At 37.9% G+C, this 23,614-nt stretch overlaps 2 protein-coding genes across 4 annotated transcripts in view; one reads left to right on the top strand and one right to left on the bottom strand.

The window, feature by feature from the left end:
• LOC138022975 (HEAT repeat-containing protein 1-like) overlaps positions 1-16,394 on the bottom strand; it is a 41,094-nt gene extending 24,700 nt beyond the window's left edge. For 2 of the 3 annotated variants that reach the window (XM_068870010.1, XM_068870011.1), the window contains exons 1-11: positions 15,501-16,393; positions 14,355-14,440; positions 13,163-13,399; positions 12,703-12,813; positions 11,059-11,206; positions 5,756-5,863; positions 5,509-5,607; positions 4,441-4,517; positions 3,774-3,997; positions 745-860; positions 207-404 (exon numbers count right to left, since the gene is read on the bottom strand). In XM_068870010.1, the coding sequence (XP_068726111.1) occupies positions 207-404; positions 745-860; positions 3,774-3,997; positions 4,441-4,517; positions 5,509-5,607; positions 5,756-5,863; positions 11,059-11,206; positions 12,703-12,813; positions 13,163-13,399; positions 14,355-14,440; positions 15,501-16,358 (2,262 nt within the window). In that variant the 5' untranslated portion in view covers positions 16,359-16,393. Of the gene's footprint in view, positions 1-206; positions 405-744; positions 861-3,773; positions 3,998-4,440; positions 4,518-5,508; positions 5,608-5,755; positions 5,864-11,058; positions 11,207-12,702; positions 12,814-13,162; positions 13,400-14,354; positions 14,441-15,500 lie in introns of all 3 variants that reach the window. The other variant, XR_011126696.1, reaches the window with a different exon arrangement.
• Positions 16,391-21,848, top strand: LOC138022981 (protein FAM32A-like). The gene is made up of 4 exons (XM_068870018.1): positions 16,391-16,539; positions 16,677-16,824; positions 20,764-20,817; positions 21,094-21,848. The coding sequence occupies exons 1-4, from the start codon at positions 16,430-16,432 to the stop codon at positions 21,160-21,162; spliced, it is 381 nt and encodes a 126-aa protein (XP_068726119.1). The 5' UTR covers positions 16,391-16,429; the 3' UTR covers positions 21,163-21,848.
• Positions 21,849-23,614: the final 1,766 nt, after the last annotated feature.

Below are 23,614 nucleotides of genomic sequence, written 5' to 3'. Positions count from 1 at the left end.
GTATCATTTTGTTTGTTGATTCATTTCATCACAGGCAATTGCTAAAATTGCATTCATAATTGCGAGAATCAAAGCTTCACTTGACTTCAAATATTATCATACCAAATGCTCCTTCTTGAGCAAAAGATTCAGATGAAAGTGACTTCAAAGTTGCGAAAGGTTTGAAAGATACCGGTAAGCGTACCAGGCTATGAAATTAATTTTACCTTTGGTGGCTGGTAATTCCCTTGTAGTCTTGTTACCTCCCAAAGGCTTGGAAGCACATACCCTGTGATGGTCTCACAGAATTGCATCTTACGCTGGCTTGTTGTCATACAGAGCACTTCTCCAAGGAGACACTTAAGCAACACACGAAAAGTGCTCTCATCTTCACAATTCTTGGCATAGTTTATCATGTCCTGCACCTAATAAATGATTGAAGAATTTTGAAGTGCCTCAAAAATCCAAACTAATATTTTGTCTCATTGGATAGGCCTTTGAAATAAGGAACACAAGGATTTCCTTTTTAACCACGTTCCGTCATTTTAGAGATACCAAAGTTAATATTTCATTTTCACCTGGTGAGAGGTGATGATTTAACCCTTTCACTCCCAAGAGTGCCACTTATAGATTTTACTCTGTCTAACGCCAGACGATTTTACTCGTCAATGGGGAACCCCACGGGGGTTTAAGGGTTAAAAGCTGCTATCCAGATTACTTTAATTGGGCCAGGAAAGGAAACATCAGGAAAGGAATTTGTCTCACCATTTTAACACCCTGATCATCAAATTTTATCAGATTTTCTCCAAGCCAATGAAAAAGCAGACCATTGCCCAAAGCCAATTCAATTGGATCACCACTGGTTTCACAACTCTTCCACTCTGTTGAGAGAAAAATTTCTTAACTGTAAAGAAGGAACTGTACTGCCATTGAAGGAAACTTTCTTTTTTTCCACATAATTTTTGGAAGTTGGTTTCCTTAACACCTGACTGGCAAAATTTGGAGTTTTGATTTTTATCCAAAAGCTGTTAACTTTGAGTTCACGGTCCGCCATTACTCTCATTCAAAACTGACTAAATGGACTTCAGAGAGAGTTGCATCTAGGGAAAAGTAACCCTTAGCTAGCCCTAACGCTAAACCCTTTCCTCACTAGCTTAAAATTTCAGCGTGTTAATGCAGCTTAAGCGTTTAAGTCTGAAAGCCCAAAACTCCTGTCCTGTATATTGATTCAGGCACATACACACACATTGCATTCTAAAACTAACTAACTAAGTCTTTGACATCATTTGCTCCTCGATCCAGCTCTCTCAAGATTTAAAAGTTGGTAATGGCTGATTCTAACCGGTAAATAGGAAAATTCCAATTCAAATAGGCAGGTGTCTTTTTGAAATCAAGGCTTAAAATCTGGTCAATTGTAGTTAATGTGTACAGTGTTGAAATCCAAAGAAAAAGAAGAATTGATTTTTTGGACACAGTAGCACTTTAAATGAAAAAAGATGTTGGTCATCATAAAAAATCAATTTTACAATCGTGTATATGAACCACAATTTTGCATCACATTTTGAAAAAAAAATACAGACAACAAATACCAAGCTTTTGCGAACAAAACATACTGGTAAACTTGCACAGTAAGTGTGCAAATGAGGTCCATTCAGTTTCATCACCACTTCGTCCTGTGACTGTTAAGCCCCACTTAATGGCTGACAACTTCCGTCCCACGGACATGCCTAGTCAACCAGAACCAACGTCATTCCCACATGTCTCAAACACTACTCATCCTAGTACAACGGGGCAGGCCAGACCTCCCACTCTAACTGTGAAATGGATCCTGATGAATTTCAAGACGTGCTAACTGGGCTGAGACAGCTTCAGCTTGGCAGACCTGTTACCAAGAACCTAAGTCCAGCTATCGCAAGTCCACAAATCCAGCCCCAAAGTACAGCTTCAGCAGTCAACAAGCCAAATCAGATGCAACAAAGTCCTTCAAGAGTGCGGGAATCATCTCAGTCCACAGAGAAGTCGATCAGTAGTGACTCACAGTGCAATCCAGCACCACTAAAGGAAGTGGACTTGCTCAGGCATACTCGTGAGATCACCCACCCACCTGAATTTGTGGGAACAGATTGAGACTTTCTTGATTTTATGTGAAACAGAAACATTCCTTTGGACACTTGAACATTGGATACTAAGTCTTCATTATGGAAACGCCCTTATGTCGGACCGTGAAAGTTTGTTTTAAATAAATTCAAACTTTGAACTTTCTTGCTAGCCTGTTCATATTGAGATACTCTGTTGTGATAAGTTTTTTTTCTTTAAAAAAAGGGGGATGTTACATCATACCCCCTGCGTTGTTAAGCCCCAGCATGCTTTGGGGTGTGTATAATAACCAGGGCATCCATCTTGTGTGGTTAGACTTCGTGTGCTTCTAACTATAGTTTTGACAAATATCCATAAATAACTACTTTTGTTGACAAGTAACGGAGTGTATGTAAAGTCTTCTCAGCCGCAAACTCGACCCAGAGAAGAAAAAAACCCCAAAACGTTTGCTACGCTTTTGTGTTAAGTCAATAAAAACTTGTGGAAGGATGTAATTATTTTGTTTAGTTTAAAATTACACTGTTCCATACAAACGAAAACTGGAGTCTTTGTAACAAATCTATTTACAAAGCTACGCAAATGACGTCCCCAGCACGAAGCTCTGGTCAGCATTACTTGTCATGAATGAAGAGAAGAGAACGAGAATTTTGTGAAACGTAGGTAAAGCAAAGTCCTGTATCGAAGAGAAACTTCAAGAATTGAGCGCATTTCTTCGCCGTATCAGTATGCCGTGTCGTGTTGTCGCTCTCAACTTTTTTTCACACAATTTTGGTCGCTTGATGACAAGATGTTAAGCATTCAAGCTTTTTTAAAAATCCCCAAAAATATTAATAGGATTTGAAGAATTTCAATTTGTTGCGAATCTAAACCAATAAAAATTACACGTAAACAGTTAAGCTAAAAAACAGGCGAATAAAATGATCTCTCGATAACATCACTCCATGTACTTTAACACTCATACACGCACTTAATGAGCTTCTGCGTGTAAATTTTGACGGCACTTGCAAAAAAGTTGCATGCATTTTTTTACACGCCCTTTGTGCATCTTGTTTTACACAATGTGTTTAGTGTGTGTAAATGTAGTGTAAATTGTATGCAATATGGCGTCTTTTCGGGCAGGAAACATGCATGTAATGCTGACAAACCCGCGGCCTGTACTGCAGGTTTAGGTAACTTTGGAAGCAGGCTTGCACACCCTATTCAAGCAATGGGAGGCAGTGTGGTCAAGTGGTCAGGTGCCGTAGGTTAGGTTCTGAATTGAAGTCCTGCTCTGACCATGAGCAGGAATTTTTTGATTACCCCTTCATTTAACTCCTAAGGTCCACTTTTAAATAGCCAATGATATTATTATTATTATTATTATTGGTTTCCCTTCAGCTAGCTCGGATTTTTAGTGATTATTTCATCAGTGATAGAAAGCCCTCAAGGGTAGCAGTCAATTGAGTACAAATAGGCACACAAAACACCTGATTACATCTACATTTCAGTGAAAACTATTACAATAAAATCAATACACTTTACCCCTCCTCTGGGTCAATGTTAATCACTCAGTAATGTGAACCATGATGCACTGCAGTAGTTCTTGAAGTACATGTATGGGTTGTTTGCAACATCCAAAAGTGAAATGAAGTTTTGTCAATATATATTTTTCATAAAGGAAGATGAAGGCACAATGCTGAAGATTAAAGTTATTTTACCTTTTCTTTTGACAAAGTTCTTCATTCCAGACAAGAGAGCATGTTGACTTGCTAGTACAGATTCACTTATATTTTTGGACAGTGGAATAGCAATTGCTTTTGAATGCTGATTAAGGAGAAGAAAAGGCAAAAGTCCAAACACAATCCTGTCTACAAGTGGTGAATCCGCAGAGCTGATCCAATCACCAACCAACAGCAGCAAAGCATCATTTTGCACCTCCTCCCTGTAACACAAGGATTGTTTCAGTATTTTCTTTAAAAATAATTTATCAGTAGTAAAATGCTAAGGGAAATTAGTTTCTGAACCATATGGGAGCATTCAGTTCCTTGAGACAACACTGACCTGATAACTACAAACGCACTCTCCAAAACATAACTCAGAAAAGAACATGATGCCTGACAACTAACTGTAGAAGCCTCTTGTCAGCTTCATTGCATTTGACTGTATTATACTACACTACTGTTATATTGAGTGGATAAGACATAAACAAGACCAAAAGTTAAGTCCTTTCTTCCTTTTAATTCTTGCTTACATGGACTGAATTTTGATTTAATCTAAATGAATTCATATCCTTTGATTGGAAGAAAAACGAGGCTTTGAGTAACTGCTCTGTTATTTAAGTATAACGTGTTCTGACTAGTAAGTATGTGTGTCAATCTTGCTCACCATTCAAATGATCTCTTTTTTAAAAGGTTTAACATCTCTGCTACAAACTGAGGGGCTGGAATATTATCAACTAAAATCTGAAAAACAACAAGACATAGATATAGATAATACTCCTTGTTTGTCCTCTCCCCCCCCCCCCCCAAAAAAAAAAAAAAAAAAAACATAAACATTGTTTCCAGTTTCTCTTGGGACTTACAATAGTCCCAAGAGAAAACAAAAACAATTCTTATTCAAAATTTGGGGGGACAAACAAAGAGTGTTTTTTTCGCTTTGGCCAGTTGAGTGAGAATATGCACAGTTACCAAGCTTGATAGACACAAAGTTTGTGCCATTACACATATTTTCACTACATGAAGAATCATTGAAAAATGTGCCTTAGTCAACAAAGTCGTGATGTTATTAGCCAACTGTCAAAAGGCAGGTTTTCTTCCCACTTGCGCTTCTTCACTGACAGACTCATTCAGTATGTTTTGAGGAAGAAACAGTTAAGAGGTGTTCACAAAGTCATGTACATTGTACCAATTCGAGTCATCTCATGAATTTTGCTAAACATATTAATAAGGATATTCAAAAGCCATGTGAAAAAATTTCTTTTTTTCATCTTTTGTGTGTGCAAAACTCCTGTTCGGTGACTGTTAAGTCAATTTTTCTGTCTTCAAATGCTTACCTTTTACAAGGATGTAGCATTTAGTCAATGATACAAAGCAACCAGAACAAACTTATCAGTGAACTCATGTTTTTATACACTCAGCTATTATCATTCATGAGTCTATTTTTCTAATAAAACAAAGTTGGGACAATGTACATGTATACTGTAACATTGACAGGGTGCTGGAAATTGACCACATTCAGTACAACTTAATTAACTTATTTATCTTCCTTTGAAGATACATTGTATTGCACTAGTTTGAGGGCTGCTTCTTCCTTGATTCTCCCCACTCTAACCATGAATGTCCCCAACCTTTGAGATGCAAAAACATGTTTTGGGAATCAAGTCAAGTCTGTCAACTTGCCTTTGTGTGATACTGTTAACATTACTGCAAAACACAAAACATTTCATTGGCAAACCTGTCCAAGTTTCAGAATACAAGACACAATAACAGGGTCATCATCTTTTAACCGTGACAGCAACAAATCGCTTATAAAGTCTTTGTCTTCTGAAATGCCCTAAACAAAGAAATACATGTAAAACCGTTTGCGAAAGTCCCTCTCTTAACACCAATATGATTTTTCATCATTATCAACATTGTACTTTATTGACCCAACATGAGATGCTTTAATTTGTTGAAGGGTTCAGAGCATTAAATGTAAATACCTCTTTTCCTCTGAGAAGATTTCCAATGCAATTTACAGCCATTTCACGCACTTGAGCTTGAGGATGATGAAGACTCAAAAGCAGTGTTGTGCTGGAGTCTGGAATAACCTGACAAAAGGACGCTAACAAGTGAACTCAAATAACAAATGTCCCCGCATAAAAAGGCTATGGGCTCATGTAGCCTGCGGGCCTTTTCTGGTCGTTGCACATGTACATGTAGTTCTTAAAATAATTTCTCCAGAACTTTTAACACTTACCACGAGTTTGGGTACAGTCTACACATAAGTAAAATAGTTGACTTGTGACAATTACTTCAGGGATGGATAAATAGATCAGAATGGCCTGAACACTATGTGTATTGCATTCTTCAACTTCGGTCATTTGCTCCTTTTGTATCTCTTGGATACCATGTAAAATTTCTTTGTTTGTCTAAAACAGGTGAAACATGATGACTGGATTTGTATGTCAGAGACCTTCACCTGTGTAGTGTATGTGATGTATGTTCACTATAAGCACCAAGTGAACTATGGGTAGGATTACATGGAATAGTAAATGAGCAGTTCACATTGTGGTTCTATACGAGTTAAATCTGTCATTTAAAGGGTTAAATCCGTTCACTACAATTGACGACAAGCATAGAAACAGTTTGATAAGTGCCCTGAAGAGATTTGAGCAACAGTTATGGTGACAAATGATGACCTTTGCAGAATAAGTTGCCATTTGATTGCAAAGGAGATAGCATGAGTGTGGGAACACAATGGCGACATTGGAAGAAAACTTTCCAATTTTATGTCAATGGTCGAGGAGTTACTGTAGCTGCTCAGAAAAAAGTGTTATTATAATAACTATAATAATTGCACTGTGCAGGTATGGAAGTCCAAGAAGAAGTGTTTGAGACTCTGACTGATCCTGGTGTTCCTGGGGGTGAAACCAACAATGGCTATAAAGGTGTGCTGCAAACACTAGAGATGCACACTGTATTTTACACCACAAGTAAACAAACCATATGAGCGTAACATTTGTCGCCAGATAAAACAAGAGGAACACCAATCAGTAGATCAATTTGTAGTACGGCTCAGCAATCAGCCTGTGAATTGCGAGCTTGGAGATTCTAGGAATGAGCAAATACATTGTACAGGATCAAATCATCGATAAATGCAAGTCTATGGATCTTCAGCAGAAACTTCAAGCAAAAGGCCAGGATTTAACTCTGGCAGAAACACAAAGGATTGCTTGATCCCTGGAACTTTCACAGGCACAAGCAAGGCAAATTGAAGGCGGCACAAATGGGAATGTAAGTGTTAATGTTATCAAAGACAAGGAGCTTAAGGACTCTGCTGTGAAAAAGGATCAGTGTTACCCATGCGGGCTCAGCGGCAAGTTTTGCACACAACCAAAATAACTGTCCAGCAAGATCTAAGAAATGTGTGAGGTGTCACATGAAGGGACATTTTGCTTCAGTTTGCAAGACATCTAAGCATCAAGAACAGAAAAGCAAGGCAAAGGAAAAGAGCAACAATGGTGGAGTTAACTGTCTAAAAAGCAGCACAGAATGTGAGGAGGATGAGTATGCTTTACAGGATAATTCAAGAAATCAGGCACAGAAAATGGTGCTGAGACCATTGATTTGCAAGTTGGTGGTGTGGTTATTAGAAGTGTATTCTGGATCTTCTTGTAATGTTTGTGGATCAGAAGACATGGGAAGAGCTGAAGAGTAAAGGTATAAAATGTAAGTCAGAGAAGTCAATCCAGAAACTGTACCCTTATGGCTCATTGGAACCATTTATAGACACTCTGGGAAAATTGGAGGCAGTGGTGAGTGTAGCTGGAAAGGAAATTACAGCTGAATTTATTGTTATTTGCAATGAAGGCAGGCCAATACGAGGCAGAAGACAGCTACAGAGTTTCAGGTACTCAGATTGGGACTTCTTGTCAATGCTGTAGTACCCAAGACATTGATGACAAATATCAAGCATGTTTTGAAGGGGTTGGCAAGTTGAATGATTATCTTATTAAGATTCATGTGGACAATGACATTAAGCCAGTAGCACAGCATACTAGAAAAGTGCTATTCAGTCCGAGAGAGAAAGTTGAGAAAAAGTTACAAAAGCTACAAATGTACATGTAGTCTAAGACCAAATGGACATTATTGAGAAGGTGCAAGGTCTAACACCTTGAGTCAGTCCAGTTGTTGTAGCCCCAAAACCATCTGTGGAGATTTGTTTGTGTGTAGATATGTGCAGAGATAACAAGAGAAAGACACCCTATCCCAACGTTGGGTAAAGTTCTCCAAGATACAGTACCGTGCAAAAGTAAGTTGACAGCCTTGACTCAATCCTTGCAAGAATTGAGGATCATGAATTGAATCGCTATATCTCTAAATAGCCGGTACATTCCGTTCCGTTCCGTTCAAGTGTTTACTAACGCCCCTGAAGGAAAATTACATTGATGGTCGAATCTCGGTGCTAAACTTGTTCACCGGTATAAGGTTTCATTCTTTGAAAATAACAAACGTTGCGAGTGAACTGAGAATGACATCATCGCAGGACGAAGTACATGTAGCAAAAGCTGTTCCATCCAACTTTTGATACCTCGAGTTGGGAGTTCGTATGAGAGCAACATGTTGTCTTTTTCTCGTCTCCTGCCTTTTTTGTAAATATTCTTTCCCCAATTACCCTGATCCCAGTGACTGTTGATTGATTTTTCTTGTAAGGGAATAAACAAACAAGGCTGGGCAATGAAACTCGGGGTCTCCAGCATTTGTTTCCAGAAAGGTCTGCTACTGCAGTGTTACTGATGACATGTATCCAGTAAGGTCTACGAACTGCCTACGGAGTTAACTTGAAATGCCACTCTGTTGTATTGTGTCGAAGACTGTTTACAGTCTATGTGATTGTAAAGTATGCTTCAATCATACGGATGAAAAATAATATCTCCTCCGCAATCGCACAGAATACACATAGTTTCAAAGACTTTCCTCTCTCACAATACTATGGAAGTAATTTTCACTAAAAAGCTATATTGTAGGTTACAGCTAAATTGTCAGGCGGATCGTGCTCTTGATTAGAAGGCTACAGAGTAAACTTGAAATACCAGGCCAGTGCGATAGTGTTGAAGACTGTTTACAGTCCGTGTGATTGTTGAGTATGCTTCGATCATATGGCCAGAAGAGTAATCATCTCGTCTGCAATCACACAGAATAGCGTCGTTCGTTGCACATGATTTTTTCGCAATTTCAGCAACTGGATTTGAAAGAGGTCTAAACTCGCTCGCTTTTCTGTGTTACTTCTGAACAACGTTATCTGTCAGGAGAAACTTTGGCAGGCGTTTTTTTTTACTCATATTCCCAGTTGCGCTTGTGATATTAGTCTATCAAGGAATCAGTCAAGCAACCGGCTCATTAAATTCTTGATTCCTTTGACTCGATTCTCTATTGTCTTTCCTCGATTCTCGATCCTTGATCCTTGCGAGAATCGAGGATCAAAGATAGAGTAGAGAATCGAGACTTGAAACAGACTGTCAACTTACTTTTGCACGGTACTGTATGACCCAAAGCAGCGTGTTCTCAAAATAAGACCTCAAGTGGGATTATCATCAGCTGGAGCTCAGTGAAGAAGCTCAAGGGATAACAAACTTTACAACACATGCTGGTCTCACTGTACCGTTATAAGAAACTGATGTTTGGTATAACATCTGCTCCTGAAATATACCAACATGCCAAATGTTCAACAAGTTCTTCATGGATGTGAAGGTGTACAATTGCATGTGACATTTCTGATGATATCATTCTTCCTGCTAAAGATGATCGAAAGCATGATGAGAGGCTTGAAAAGTTGCTGGAGAGAATACAACAAAGAAGTTTAACCTTAATTAAAGAGAAGTGCGAGTTTACAAGGCCCCAGCTAGAATTCTTGGGATACCTGCTTTCTACACATGGCACTGGCCCTACAGAATCAAAGGTTGAAGCAGTGGTCAAATTGAGAGAACCAAAAATTGCAGAAGAGACTAAATTGAAGGCAATGCATAAAGAAAGTAAGAAAAGCAAAAGACAAAAAGGACAAAAAAAAAACAGCAATCAAGCAGGAGAAGCTATGGTTCCTTTGGCTGGAGAGGGTGAAGATGAAGAACCTGAAAAAGGCGAAGAAAAGAATGAAGACAACATAGTGCAAAAGAAGAGTAAAAGAAAAGATAAAAAATTACATTGAGGACGAAAAAGCTTAGGCCAAAAGCTCAAAAGAAGAAAAGAAAAGAAAGAAAGGTACAAGGTAGGAGAAACTTGAAGAAAGATGTAGAGGGAGATTATGTCGCAGAAGGGAAGCAGAGCAAGAGAGAAAACAGATGGGAAACAAAAAAGGAAAATGACGAGGAAGAAGATAAGGAGATGAGAACAGCGGAGGAGAAAAAAGTGAGAAAAGAAGGGAAGAGGAACAAGAAAAAGAGAGAGAGAGAGAGTAAAAGAGGAGAATGAGGAGGGAAAATATCAGAAACCTAATACTGAAGATGAAGCAATGAAAGGTGATGAAAAGAAAGTGGAAGCTGAAATGAAAAGGAGGTTAAAAGAAAAGAAGAGATGGAAAGAAGAGAAAGTTGAGAAAGAAGACCAAAAGGAATCTTATGTTATGCATTTAAATCAGCCAGGTTTGTATACAGAACAAAAAACAATCATTTACCAACCAGCATTTTCAGGCAACACGAGTGACCATGAGTGCATGTAAACATGGGATATTGTGCCAGGTTACTAAGCAGTTGAACGATCGTGTTTTATTTGAAGAAACAGAAGTGCCTTTTTTAGCTTTCCACCTTTGGTAACCGAAAATTTCCAGTATATCTATTTCATATTTGTGCTAGTAAGTATCTTCAACATTTAGAGTTGGACAAATTCTTTTTCATTTCAACTGGAATTGTTTGCAATTCTTTTGGAAGTCTTTTGTCGCCAGATGAAAAGCCAACCTTTTCCACTGTGTTTGTTATGCAAATGAAAACATTATGTTAATTTTAGGGTTAGGGTTAGGGTTCTAAATCTTTGACCTGTGTATAAGTCGAGGGCAAGTTTTGGAGCTTCTTTTGATGCCATAAAAGGTCGACTTATACACAGGTACATGCAAATATGGTTTTTTTTTCACTTATATTTATGAGATACAGTTCTCAGCAGACTATTTTGTGACAAAATGAACAGTGGATATTTCATTAAAAAGAAGGGAGATATTGTAGTGTATATGACAAAAGTTCAGTGTAAGCGCGAAGTGTAGTATGGGTAGGAGCACATAGCAAAAGCAATTCTTGGTATTTAGATGCAGCTGTACCTGTGATTTGACTCCAGTGAGTGCAAAGGAAAGCAGCTCCATTGTCCACACAGAGGCCATTTGATTGATCCCAACTTCACTTGAAACATTGGTAGACTTGATATTCTCCAAATGTTGCTCAATTGCCTTTTCTAATTCAATGGTGTATCTGTAGTGCACAAAGAAATTCTGTATTGATCAACCTAACTTGGCTACTACAGGGCCATTATTGATAAAATCCAATGTGAATGCAAACTCTTCATTTGATATGACCCATGAAATTTCTCTTTGTTTGGGACTTTCTACAAAATGGACACCAAAGCATAAAAAAATTTGATAAATACAAATTTATACCATGGGAAGTACTGAACCAAATGTAAATTAATGATGAATGATATATGAAATGAATCATATATGAGCTGTGGATATGAAATCAAGTGAAGCTATGATCTTCGCAGTTATGAACGCAATTTTTACAATTGCGTAGAGAAGCCTGAAAAATTCAGGACTTCAACGATTTTTGCAATTGCAAAAATTGTGTTCATAACTGCGAAGATCATAACTTCACTTGATTTCAAATGTAAATTGTACAACAGAGCACCTTTATCTTTGGTTCAAAAATGAGTCCAAGATGTTAATAAACTCTTTATACCTGGCCAAATTACCATAACCGGGTTCGAACCAAATTAATAATGAGTATTGTCTTGTTTTATACAGTGCTGTATCCAGAGTGCATTATTGCGTCCTGGACGCACTCGTTTCCCTTTTGGACGCATAGAATATGGAACAAAGGGTCCAATTGGATGCAGAGAAAAAAAGAGAATGTTTATGCAAAGTACAAACACCAGGAAAAACATGTGAATGGCGTATTTCACAAGGAAATTGAACATCGAATTCCTCAAATTTCAAGGTAAGCTGTTATTTTCAGGTTTTTGTTGTCGAATGATTTCATTTTGTCAACTATTATGTCCATCTTGAGGAGTTTTTAGGTGAGACAATCGGCGACACTTTCGATCTGCCGCCAGTGATAATTAAACATTTCAGTCGAAGTTCAGTTTGTTGCATGCTTTCCAAGCGAATTTCAAGCATTGCTTTGCTTTGCAAAATGACAGAGAATCCAATGGCAAAGTACGTTAAATTTTGTTTTGTGCGACCCTGTTAGTATAAGACTTTATTTTTGTGCAATTTAGAAATCTGAAAGAGTACTGCAGCAGCAATTAAGAGACAATAGATTGAATATTAGTTCTTGAATATTAATTAGCTGGATGGACACCCCAAATTTGAAAACCTGGATACATCTGTTTATAGTGATCATTTCAATGACTTTAACTTTCAAAAATACCATAATTAATACTCTTTGTTTGCCCTCCAAAAGTTTGCACAAGCATTGTTTTTATTTTCTCTTGGGACCATTGTAAGTCCCAAGAGAAACTGGGAACAATGCTTTTGCAAAACTTTGGAAGGTAAACAAAGAGTACTGTCATAGTGGTATTCATTTTTTGAAAGAGGCCTATTAAGATGTTGTTGTTCTGAGATCTTTTCTATTTATTGAATTATTACTATAAACTCACTAGTTTTTGTTTGCTTATTTGTTTTTTTACTTCTGCATACTAAGAGCAAGCCGCACAGCAGAAATTCACAATGAAGACATTTCCTTAAGGTTACCTTTTCTCCAAAGTTTGAACAAGCACTTTAACTTTTGTATTTAATCTATTTATTTCCTTCTTGTTTTCCCCATGTGCACCCCGTATACTGCAATATTCTTTGAGAAGAGCCCTGGAGAATAAATGATAGATTAACCGTAGAACATAACACTTGGTCAGACACAAACAACTGCAATGTATTCTAGCACTTTTGTTTCTTTATCCCAATTCTGTTGGGTACCGTACTCAGAGTGGGTACACCATGTAATACATGTATATGTATACAGAACTGATGCAGGACAACTATAGCAGTAGAATCTTTAATAAATTGATTTTTTTTGGTGGACAAATACATGTAGTTGTACATTAAACTGTACTTACCAATTTGAAATTTCCCCAAATTGATTACTAAACCCGAAATTAACAATCAAGATAACAATGAGTTATTATCATTAGAAATAAAAAAATCCCTTTACTCTTACCTGCTAATAATAATGATGGAGCCCTTGTCAAATTCAATGTCCTTCACCATTTCTTGAGCAATGTCTAACAAGGAATTCGTTCTAGTATTGTTCTGTTCTTCTGCAAGTGCATTCTTTATTCCAGTGAAGACAAGTTGTGGCACAAACACATCAAGCAGGGATGTGATTACATGGGTTGATGATAACTGCTTTAAGGTCTCAATCAAACCTGGGAGCTTAAGAATGGCTTTAAATGTCCTGAAATAAATACATGCATTTAAAACTTTCGTCAAAACAAGTTAAATGTATACATGTACACTTTTAATAAGTGACAGCAATAGTTTTTTTTAAGTTTGAAGTTCTTTTATTTTTAGTTCCATTTTAAGAATATTAACAGTGAAGTGCTACTGAATGTCTAAATGTTTGCATGATACCATGTAAATGTACAATTCAATGTTGTATCTTTTTTTCACTCATTATTCTTACTATTATCATACTAAAAATGATTAAAATAATAACATAACCCAAAAAAATTAAGCCCATCAAGCAGGGTTTGAAATTAAAAAAAATCCAGGCGCACTTTTGCGACAAGACACTAAAATTTAGTTGCAAAGTTGTTCTCCTGTGTTTTGCCAGTGGTTTAACAAAAAATATGAGCCCACAATATTAATACAGAAACTGCTGAAAAATATGGTGAATGATCAAGTAAATGACATTACAAAAATTAATATTATGTGCCCCATACACCGTGAGAAACAAATCAATTTTTCGCTTCTCTATTAATTTTATTTTAGCAAAAGTAGCAACATGGCACCTGCTAACCCTTTATTTCAGAAGGATGACGGTGAAAACTACTGAACATCATTGTACAGTGTACTCAGAAATTTGCGATTTCTCTAGATAATTACTTTAATCGCAAAGGGAAAAAATTCAGTTGCAAATGCGACTATATTGGTCACAATTTTGAGCACTGTGACAAGGAATATTTAGTTAATTTTCTTCATATAAATACAACAATGTGAAAAAACTAAAAGACATCAGTATTATGACATTTCTTTTCACATTCCTGTGTTTATGTGAAGATCTCGAAATAAGCACCCTACATGTAACCCTAACCATTATCCGAATAGCTTGAAATAAGCAGAACTTTTCCTTCCATTGAACAAATGGGTTGAGCAATAAAAGCAATCTCAATGCTGGTCACTGTATCTACCTTTTTGATAATTCCTTTACCGATTGTGTCTGACAGATGAATGTGATGCAAGACAGGCCTTCAACCATGAGTTGTGGTTTTAAATTCTATAGGAAGGATCAAACATGACAAATTAAAAGAACCTATTAACCAAAAGTTGTGACAAGTGTTATAAGAAGCTGTCAGTTTTCCATGTAAAAGACCTACCCCAAAATGTAAGACCTGTTAAGGGATCTGTGAGCCACCAAACTCAAGTTTTAACAATGTTAGCACACTCATCAAAGGAAATTGAACAATTAGGATAGCTGTGAGTGAGTGTGAGTGAGGCTATTAGTCTCTCCCCTCGGGCTATTCAGGACTAATTTACAATGTTTTTCGGGGGACTTTTTAGCCAGACTGCTTATTACACAGTTTACAATTTTATTTTAGGAAGTGAAAGAGGCCCCCGTCCAGATAAGGTCAGACCTCAACACCGGGGACTACGTCCCCTACTCTTATCGAATAGTGAGTGGGTTCTTTAACATCCCATACTATTTAATTTCCAACAAGGGTTGTGAGACGGGACCTCCAGTTTACAGTCCTTATCCAAGAAGACTTTGAAAGTCTAACCATTTGCAGATGTAATTACAAAGGCAGCACATTCTCCTCAGTTTTTTAAGACCCTGAGTGTTGGTCCGGCCAGAGTCGAACTCACAACCTCCCGCATGATAGCCCGATGCTCAACCGAGCCACCGGTGCACGGTGACCAAACCATCAGCAAACCCCAGCTAATGTTTAACAATTAACAGGACTCGTGAGAAATCAGAGTTGCTATCCTAAACAAAACAACATGCAACATTGTAGACGCATTATGAAAGATTTGGTGCAAAAAAATGATACTTGACAATTATTACTCTCAAACTAAAACAAAAGCATGTCATTTGCTTGATGAATTAAAATTGAAATTTACAAAAAATGTACGTGCTCGTATGTGGGTTGAATTTCAGTCGATCTCAATCTGACTCCAAGGGTTTTTCTTCAGGTACTCTGGTTTTCCTCCCTCGTCAACATCGACTATGGGTTAACCCTAACCTTTCAATAATCCTATTTTTTCTCTTTGAGAGTGCCCCTACATGTGTACTTGCAAGCTAAGTAATTATTTAGGCTAGTCTGCAGTTGCCAACATACCCTACAAATGCTTTCCAGGAGAGCTTTAACTAGGTTTTCTTCCAACCGGCATTTAAAACATAGCTGAGCTATGATCATATAAGATGAAGCTTGAAGTTCGGATATATGAGAGTTCACACCTTTTAGTAAATAAGGCAATAAATGTGTTAAAAACTTCTCAGTCACTGCAGGCATCATATGTAGAACGCCAACAATTGTAGCGGTGTAAAACGCAAACAAAACCCTTGAACTAGATGGTGACATCTCCAAAGGCATACCCTCTGTTACCAAGTTGCATATGAGAGACAAGAAGGACACATCAGAAATGCAATGCTGCAAGAAGGCTGTCTTTGAAAGTGGCTTACCAGCTTTCTGAACTGGACGCAGCCAATGCCATTTTGATGAGGAGTGTTTTATAGGCAAAAGTTGCACCACACGGGCGAATAGATTTGTTTCATGGTAAGGAAGAACACAAGTCATTAAACTATCAACGTTGAACGTGTGAATCTGGAATCGTCTGATCAACCACTCCAATACTTTATGCGCTGGCTTCAGCAAGAAATACGGCGATAAGTACTTCAAGAACTTTGCAATATGTTTATCCAGATTTTCATTCACTTCTTTAGTCTGCAACGTCCTCTCCAATGACTTCGAAGCTTCATCGAATAGCAAATTTTCAAACGATGAGAAGCCTGGTTCAATAACCATCAGCTCCTCTAAGCCGTTAACACCAATGGAAAAAACGGTTTCGTTGTCAATGTCGGCGGCATCTTTAGCATCAAAAAGAAAAGATGCTTTCTTAGGCGTTTTAGAAGCAGCGCTGGATTGCAAATTTGCAGGGATTTGGAGTTGTTGCAATTGCCTCGCAAGAGAAGACATGTTACTTTCTTTCTTCCACCATGTGCACTAAGATGGCTTGGTTACAAAGCTAACCTAAAAGATGGCTTGACATGAAGTACTTCCCAAAGAATATCGTAGTTTCCATCATGGCAGACGCTTACGAAGGTGTCAGTCGAGGTTCTTTAAAGCTAAAAGGAGTCGCAGACGGAGGCGCAAAGAAGTAAGCCGTTTTCTAAAATTTCATTTTGTTACAAATATATAAATTTTTCCTCCTAGCATTCCATAACATTACGATTTATCTCTCAAAAGTTATCGTCATTTAGGTTTTCTCATTCCGTAACTTTCATGTCATGTCAGGAAAAAGAAGAAAAACAAGGACAAGAAAAAACTCGAAGAAGCTGTCGAACACCTGTCTAAAGTTAGCAATGAAAAAAGGGAGACGCAAGAGCCAGAAGATGCGAGAACTCCTGCTCAAATGGCTTATGACAAAATCCAAGAAAAACGGGTGAGTATTCTTGGTTTGCACTCACGTGATCAGATGGCCATGTTGTTGTACAAAACAAAAGCAAAATGTCACTCGCATCCAAGCTCATTGTGAGCATGGCCCGACAAAAATATAAGGATTTGTATAAGTACCCCGAAAAAAAGCTTAAAAAGATAATTCTTAATTAAGGACGGTGCCTACTAATTAAAGATATTTTTGCCCCGGTATGTGATTATGCAGGAAATGTAGATCTTAACAAGTGTTATTGAAATCCAAAAAGAAAATTGGGGGTAACCACGCATTTTTCAAAGATAATTCATGAATAATATTTCTAAAAAGCTTTAAAATACAAAGCAATGTATGGCGTTCTTTCTCAAATTGAAGCTTAATTATCTCTCAAAAATGCATGGTTACGACCAATTTTCTTTTTGGATACTAAGAGTACTTACTAAGATATACTTTCTCTGGATAGTTTTAAACCACGCAAAAATATCCCTGTATTAGTAGGCATCACCGATAGGAAATCCAAGTATCTCGAGATGCACAGAACGTATGCGCAATAACTATAGTATGCACCGTCCTTAAAAAGCCTAACCTTATTGCCATTGTGGGTAGCTTCACAGGCGCCCCAAGCACAGTGTGAGCATGGCCGACAAAAATATAAGGATTTGTATGAGAATCCCGATAAAAAGCTTAAGAAGATAATTATATGAAAAAAATCTCAATTAAAAAGCTTAACCTTATTGCCATCGTGGATAGCTTCCTTCCTGCGTAGTTATTTTCCAGATCCGACGCGATTTGAGCCATTTCACAATTTCGTGGTTGTCAACGGTCATAATGAAATCCCAAGGCTGGAGACTAAATTCTCAGGTGCCACCAGTTTGAGTCAAATATTCCTGGATAAATTGTTCCCACAATTCCACATCAAAATCAATTGACAAAGATAATTTGAACTTTTATCTCAACCCACCATCAACGCACTAACAGTCCTGTGAGCAATGTCAGGCGGTAATATTGCAACAAAACAGCTTTCAAAGGTGGCGCTTCATCACCTAAGTAGCCATGCCCTCAACTGTTGATAACAAACTGAGCCTTACCGGGGTGGCAGACCGTAGTTTGTTAACCGCAAATTTATTTATCCCCCTGGGTCTCCCAACATGAGTGCATTGTCTCAGTCATGTCGACCAATCACAGTCACGCCTCCTTCCTTTTTGACGAACTTCAAAAACACATTTGTGAAGCCGGAAAGCGTTGAAAGATGCGAGAATGAAAGCCGTAGTGAACAAACTTTTGTCCATTCATGCTGCTCTTTTAGTTAATAGGACTTTGTACAAATGTATGTAGTAGGCTGTTAGGGTTATTTATCAAGCCTTCAAGGAATTAACATTAATTATTAAATTTTCAACCTCGAATAATGCATTTCTCATGATCTGATTGGTTCACTTAATCTCAGGTATCAGCTCATATACGTTAGTTTGACCTTAATCATATGGTAAGTGTTGAGCTAAGCGTTGCCAAGCTAAACGTTTTTTCGCCAGAAAGCGAAATTGCTTTCTGAAAAAAGCAAAAAAAAAGGAAAAGACCTGTGATGAGCCTGCATCTGTCTGACCACAAGGTCTTACAAAACATCGCATCTTCATCAAGTTTCTTCGATTTCGCTCGGATTTTCTCGCTTTTTTCACTCGTACTTTCTGAACTTTTGAAGTTTGAGGAATTTAATAAAAAAAAATCTCATATCCAAGGGCGCTCATGGAATAATTGTTAATTATGCAAATAAAATTTGTCCCTGTAGTTTACTTAGATTGCAAAACAGTTGTTTTCTTCCCTTTTTGGAAGGCTCGAAGCTTTTGCACTGTAAGCATGATCCTCACATGTTTAGTTTTCTCCCAGATGCTAACAATTAAATTTCACTTGCTTCAGTAAGTCCAGCCACAAAATATTTGAATCACAATATGCTACGAGAACAAAGTTTATTTGAAAGTTTGAGTCAGTGCAGTCATGTCGGGAGACAGGGGAATAAAGAAATTTGTGGTTGACAAACTATGGTCTGCCACTCCGGTAAGGCTCAGTTTGGTATCAACGTTGGAAGCCATGGCCACTTTGGTGATAAAGCGCCACCTTCTGAAGCCATTTTTTTGCAATATTACCACCTGACGTTGCTCGGAGGACTTCTATTGCGTTGATGGTGGGTTGAAATGAAAGTTCAATCTTTGTCAACTGATTCTGATGTGGAATTGCGACGGTGGGAACATTTTATCCAGGAATATTTGACTCAAATTGGTGGTTCCTTATTATAACCGTTGACAACCCAGAAATTGAAAAATGGCTCAAATTGCATCAGATCTGGCAAATAACCACACAGGAAGGAGGCTACCTACAATGGCAATAAGGTTAGGCTTTTTGAGGCTTTTTGTTTTTTGCATATAATTATCTTCTTAAGCTTTTTATCGGGATTCCCATACAAATCCTTATATTTTTGTCAGGCCATGCTCACACTGAGCTTAGGGCACCTGTGATTGATTTTTCCGATCCTGCAACATGAAAATGTAAAGGTGCCTTTTTGTGAAAACCAAAGTGTTAGGCTCCCTTGTCAGTTTTTGCTTCATTTTATTTAAACACTTTTTATCATCTGGTACCTCAGATTAATCTGGTTATTTTGATGAATTAGCTTATCTTTCACCCTAGAAGCAAAGTTTAAAACTGTATTATTAGAAACATGCATGTACATGTATGCTGTTTAGACAAGTTTTTGCCTGTTTCGAAAACAAAGAAAGAAATGAGCTCATTTCAAACAAGTTTCTTCCATTTTTGGCAAAACGCAAATTTTGGTCTGACATTTGCCATTTGCCATAAACATGATACTTAATCTCTCCATTGATAGAGTGTGTTGTGAACGGGTACCATGAGTGTGGGTTTACTGTAATGGCAGGTGAAACATTTTTCTTGGAGAAGAAAATTGGTAGCTGTGTCTAGGCCTTCCCTGTGGTGAGTTGCAAAGGACAACTCGGACGCATTCAAAAGGAACTAATTGTAAAACCCCTATGGCCACTTGAAGGGACTATCGAATGGTAAATTTTGCTTGTCAAGTTCCTCTGTAGTTTTTCAAATCGGAAGGATACCACTGCAAGGATACCAATGCAAGTGGTGGCTGCAAGGCAGCTGTGACAACAAGAGCAAGAATTGGCTGGGTGAAGTTCAGGGAATGTGGAGAGTTGCTGAACGAAAAAAGGTTCTCGCTGAAGGTGAAAGGAATGGTTTATCGGAGTTGTGTAAGAGTGGCGATGTTATATGGTAGTGAGACATGGTGTCTGAGGGAAAATGAGGTAGCAATTTTAATCCATTGACTCCCAGGGGTTCCCCATTAGACAGAGTAAAATACTGTGGCGTTAGGCAGAGTAAAATACCAAGTCTGGCCAGTTCAGGCCGGTTTGGGTGTCAAAGGGTTAACGTAACATTTGATTATATTCACATACTATTTTGCACCAGATATACATGTACATGTAAGTATGAAGTTATTATCTTTTGTTCTTTAATATCACTTGCATTACATGTACTTAATTCATAGAGGTTGATTTTCAGCTGTTGGTAGTTTCTTGGGATGGTAAGGAACAGACAGTTTCACATTCCTGAGATCTACAATCGTGAAATGAAAACCATCTGTAATTAGCGAATTAGTGATCACTACCAAGGGAAAGACATCACAGAAGATCATTTTAATTGGCTAGTGCTTTTAGAGACTTTTCTCCCTGAGTAAGTTTAGGGTTAGGGTTAGGGTTAGGGTTAGGGTTAGTGAACAGTGGCAAGTGAAATTCTTGTGACTTTTGCGACTGTATCAAGATTACATGTACATTTTATTGCTCCATAGGACAGTTTAGACAATATTATTAATGTAGAACTCTTTTTGGTTCCAGAGATTATTAGCATAACAACATTTTACTTTTATTAATGTTACTTTTACAGTCTGTGGAGAGGATTCTCAAAAAGGCAGAACAAACCCACAAACAAAGAGTTGAGGTAAAAAATGTGCAGCTATACATTAAGCTTGTTTCTGCAATCATCAAGATTGAAAAATAAAGGAAATTAGGAGGAAATTTGTAATGCAACTTAAAAGGACATCAGGGGTCAATTTAATAAAAGTTTTACACGTGTAACTTACAAGTCTAGCTATTTTTCTCAGACTCTAAAACAATGGCTACAGTTGTAAATTACGGTACATGTGTAAACGTTTTATTAAATTGACCCCAGGTCTTTGTTCATGCTAAATTTGCTCTCATTATTATTTTTTTCTAGAAATTCAATGAATATCTTGATGGACTGACAGAACATTATGACATACCTAAAGTTAGTTGGACAAAGTGACTTTCCTATCGGTGTCATAGCAAGAAGTACTTCCTGGTCTTTTGTATGTCAGTGGAGATTGGACTTACGTTACCTGAATGCTGGTGGAAACATTAATAGTGTGTTATTGCTGATACCTGTGGTAATGATAGCATAAGATTGTGTCCGTGGATAAGTGGTAGCAATTTACAGTTGATTGCAACTCTGATAAATATAATTAATACAATTACATAAGAGCCCTGGAAAAAAACAGTGTAGAATATTATTAATATTCACAGAGCATAGGAATTTGCATTTGCACAATAATGTTAAATAATAACATTGTTATTATTTTGAAGATCACTTTTCCTTCATAATGTTATGTTTAACTTAACAGGATAACAGACAACTACATGTAAATGGGAAGTCTGAAAATGGAGCAGTTCTTTTTTATTAGGCAAGGCTTCTAATGTTATGCAAAACCAAACAGTCCAATAATGTACAAAACTCAAAATGTATCAAGAATATCACAAATGTTATGACTAAACTTCGTGTAATTTTTTCAATGCAACACCTTTTTCTTCACAGTAAAGTTGCTAGAAGATCCTTAAATTTTGGGAACTTATTAAGTTCTATCATGGCACATGATGATCTTGATGTGGCAACAGATTAAACATAACAACCCCTTAAGAGAAATGGGCAAAATAAAGTGACAAAGAAAAACTGTATTTACTGTCCAAGTAGCATTCTTTAAGCCAATATCTGGAGACTGACTCGAAAACCTCTCGGTTACTTCAGTCTCCAGGCTCAAATAGTTGCTCATAATAGAATCTACTGTTAAACAACATGGTCGCTCTTTGGAGGTTGGGTGCCCGAAACATCCTGGAGCTTCTACTATTGGCAGCCAGCTCCAAGATGGAGACTGCACCGATGGCTGGCAAAACCTGACAACCCAGCCATGAGCCCCCACGCCCACGAGAAGAACAGGCACCCGTCACACTGATACACAGTGGAAAGCAGAGGGTGGGGAGGGAGGGAACAAAAACCGCTAAACGCTCCACACACAATGCTCCTACTTCCCGCCACACTGATAAATAAGCGCTACAGCCCAAAGCACGAGGTATTCCACGCATGCGCAAGTATACTAAAACCACTGACCAATTGGCTGCAGTCGCTCCTAATTGCTTACTTGGGAAGTTTAGCCTCATTTAATTTACGAACTCAATGTACTTGGCACACAAGAGCAAATAAAGATGATTTGATTTGATTTTCCTTTTTTTTTTTTACTTAAACAAGACACTCTTTAAAGTGTTTACTCAAAATAATTTATCATGTTGGGCAAAAGGAGGGTGATACACTTTGGAAGAGTTAGAAGCAAACTGCGAGGATTGAATTCAAATTTGCTAAATATGGAACAAAGAAGCACAGGTAAATGTTTCTTCAGCCAATTGAAGTCTGGATCGAGGGCTCATGACAATGGATAACATATTGTTGAACATCGCTTAGTGTTTACAAATAACATCAGTGGGTCACCAAGCAAAAGGAGTAGTTTGATTTGGTACAGGTTGTCGGATCTCAGGTAAGGTGAATCTGGCTACACAATGCAGGCATTATACAAAATGAAACCAATGAGCCAAGGGAAAGTGAAACACTAGCATAGCAAGAGAGAGAACTTCTGAAAACCATTCTAGTAATTAAAGTGGCTAGAAGTGAAATTCACTCCTCTTGAATACCAGCTACACCGGTAAACAGCTGCGAAGTTTCGAAATTAATTGTGTTGTGAATAATGCGGTGACTTCCCTCTACATTTAGGTAGCTAACACTGATGATGAAGACAGTGAAGCAATTATTACAAGACAAAAAATGACGTCTGCACATTATGCTCGCACAAATTCAAAGAACAGCTGAAAGAAAAAGAAATTTCGGGTACTTCCTACATACTGCCGCTGGGAGTTCTGTACTGAAGATTTCATCATGACTGTTGTCAACATGCAAGATTTAGAGTAACTATCTTACTCATAACATTTCCAAAAGACTGAGTCTTTAGCTGCTATTAATTCAATCAGAACATGGGCTTGCGTTCTAAATCGGCAAATGACATTAAAAGGGTGTTGGACGAAACACTGACCCCCAGTCCATGGACTACCGGTACCCAAATGGACTACCCTAAAAATACTATTTCAAATGAGTACTGTTTGTCTATATGGAAGCGGCTCAAACAGTGCGTACCTAAGCCTAAACACCCATCGGTTGAGCTACCAATGCTATAGACGGTGGTGTTATCTGCGAACATGAACGCTTCACCACTCTCAATACTACCTGGGAGATCATTTACATAAATGGTGAAAAGTCTAGGGCCCAACAATGAGCCCTGAGGGACCCCAATTTTCACTATTTAGATTTCGTAAACTCACCAAGGATTTGTGTTGTTTGTCCCTAAAGGCCTGGCCAAACGCTCGCAACACCTCAACGCAACATTGTTGCATGATGTTGC

This window comes from Montipora capricornis, chromosome 11 (assembly GCF_036669925.1).
Source record: "Montipora capricornis isolate CH-2021 chromosome 11, ASM3666992v2, whole genome shotgun sequence".
NCBI lineage: Eukaryota > Metazoa > Cnidaria > Anthozoa > Scleractinia > Acroporidae > Montipora > Montipora capricornis.
The sequence above is the reverse complement of the archived record's forward strand: the minus strand, read 5'-3'. Positions and strand labels throughout refer to the sequence as shown.

Excerpts from the sequence above, each read along its gene's own strand:
- LOC138022981 (XM_068870018.1), top strand. The coding sequence starts at position 16,430 with ATGAAGTACTTCCCAAAGAATATCGTAGTTTCCATCATGGCAGACGCT. Across the intron at positions 16,825-20,763 it reads ACAAAATCCAAGAAAAACGG|TCTGTGGAGAGGATTCTCAA; the intron begins GTGAGTATTCTT and ends TTACTTTTACAG. Across the intron at positions 20,818-21,093 it reads CCCACAAACAAAGAGTTGAG|AAATTCAATGAATATCTTGA; the intron begins GTAAAAAATGTG and ends ATTTTTTTCTAG.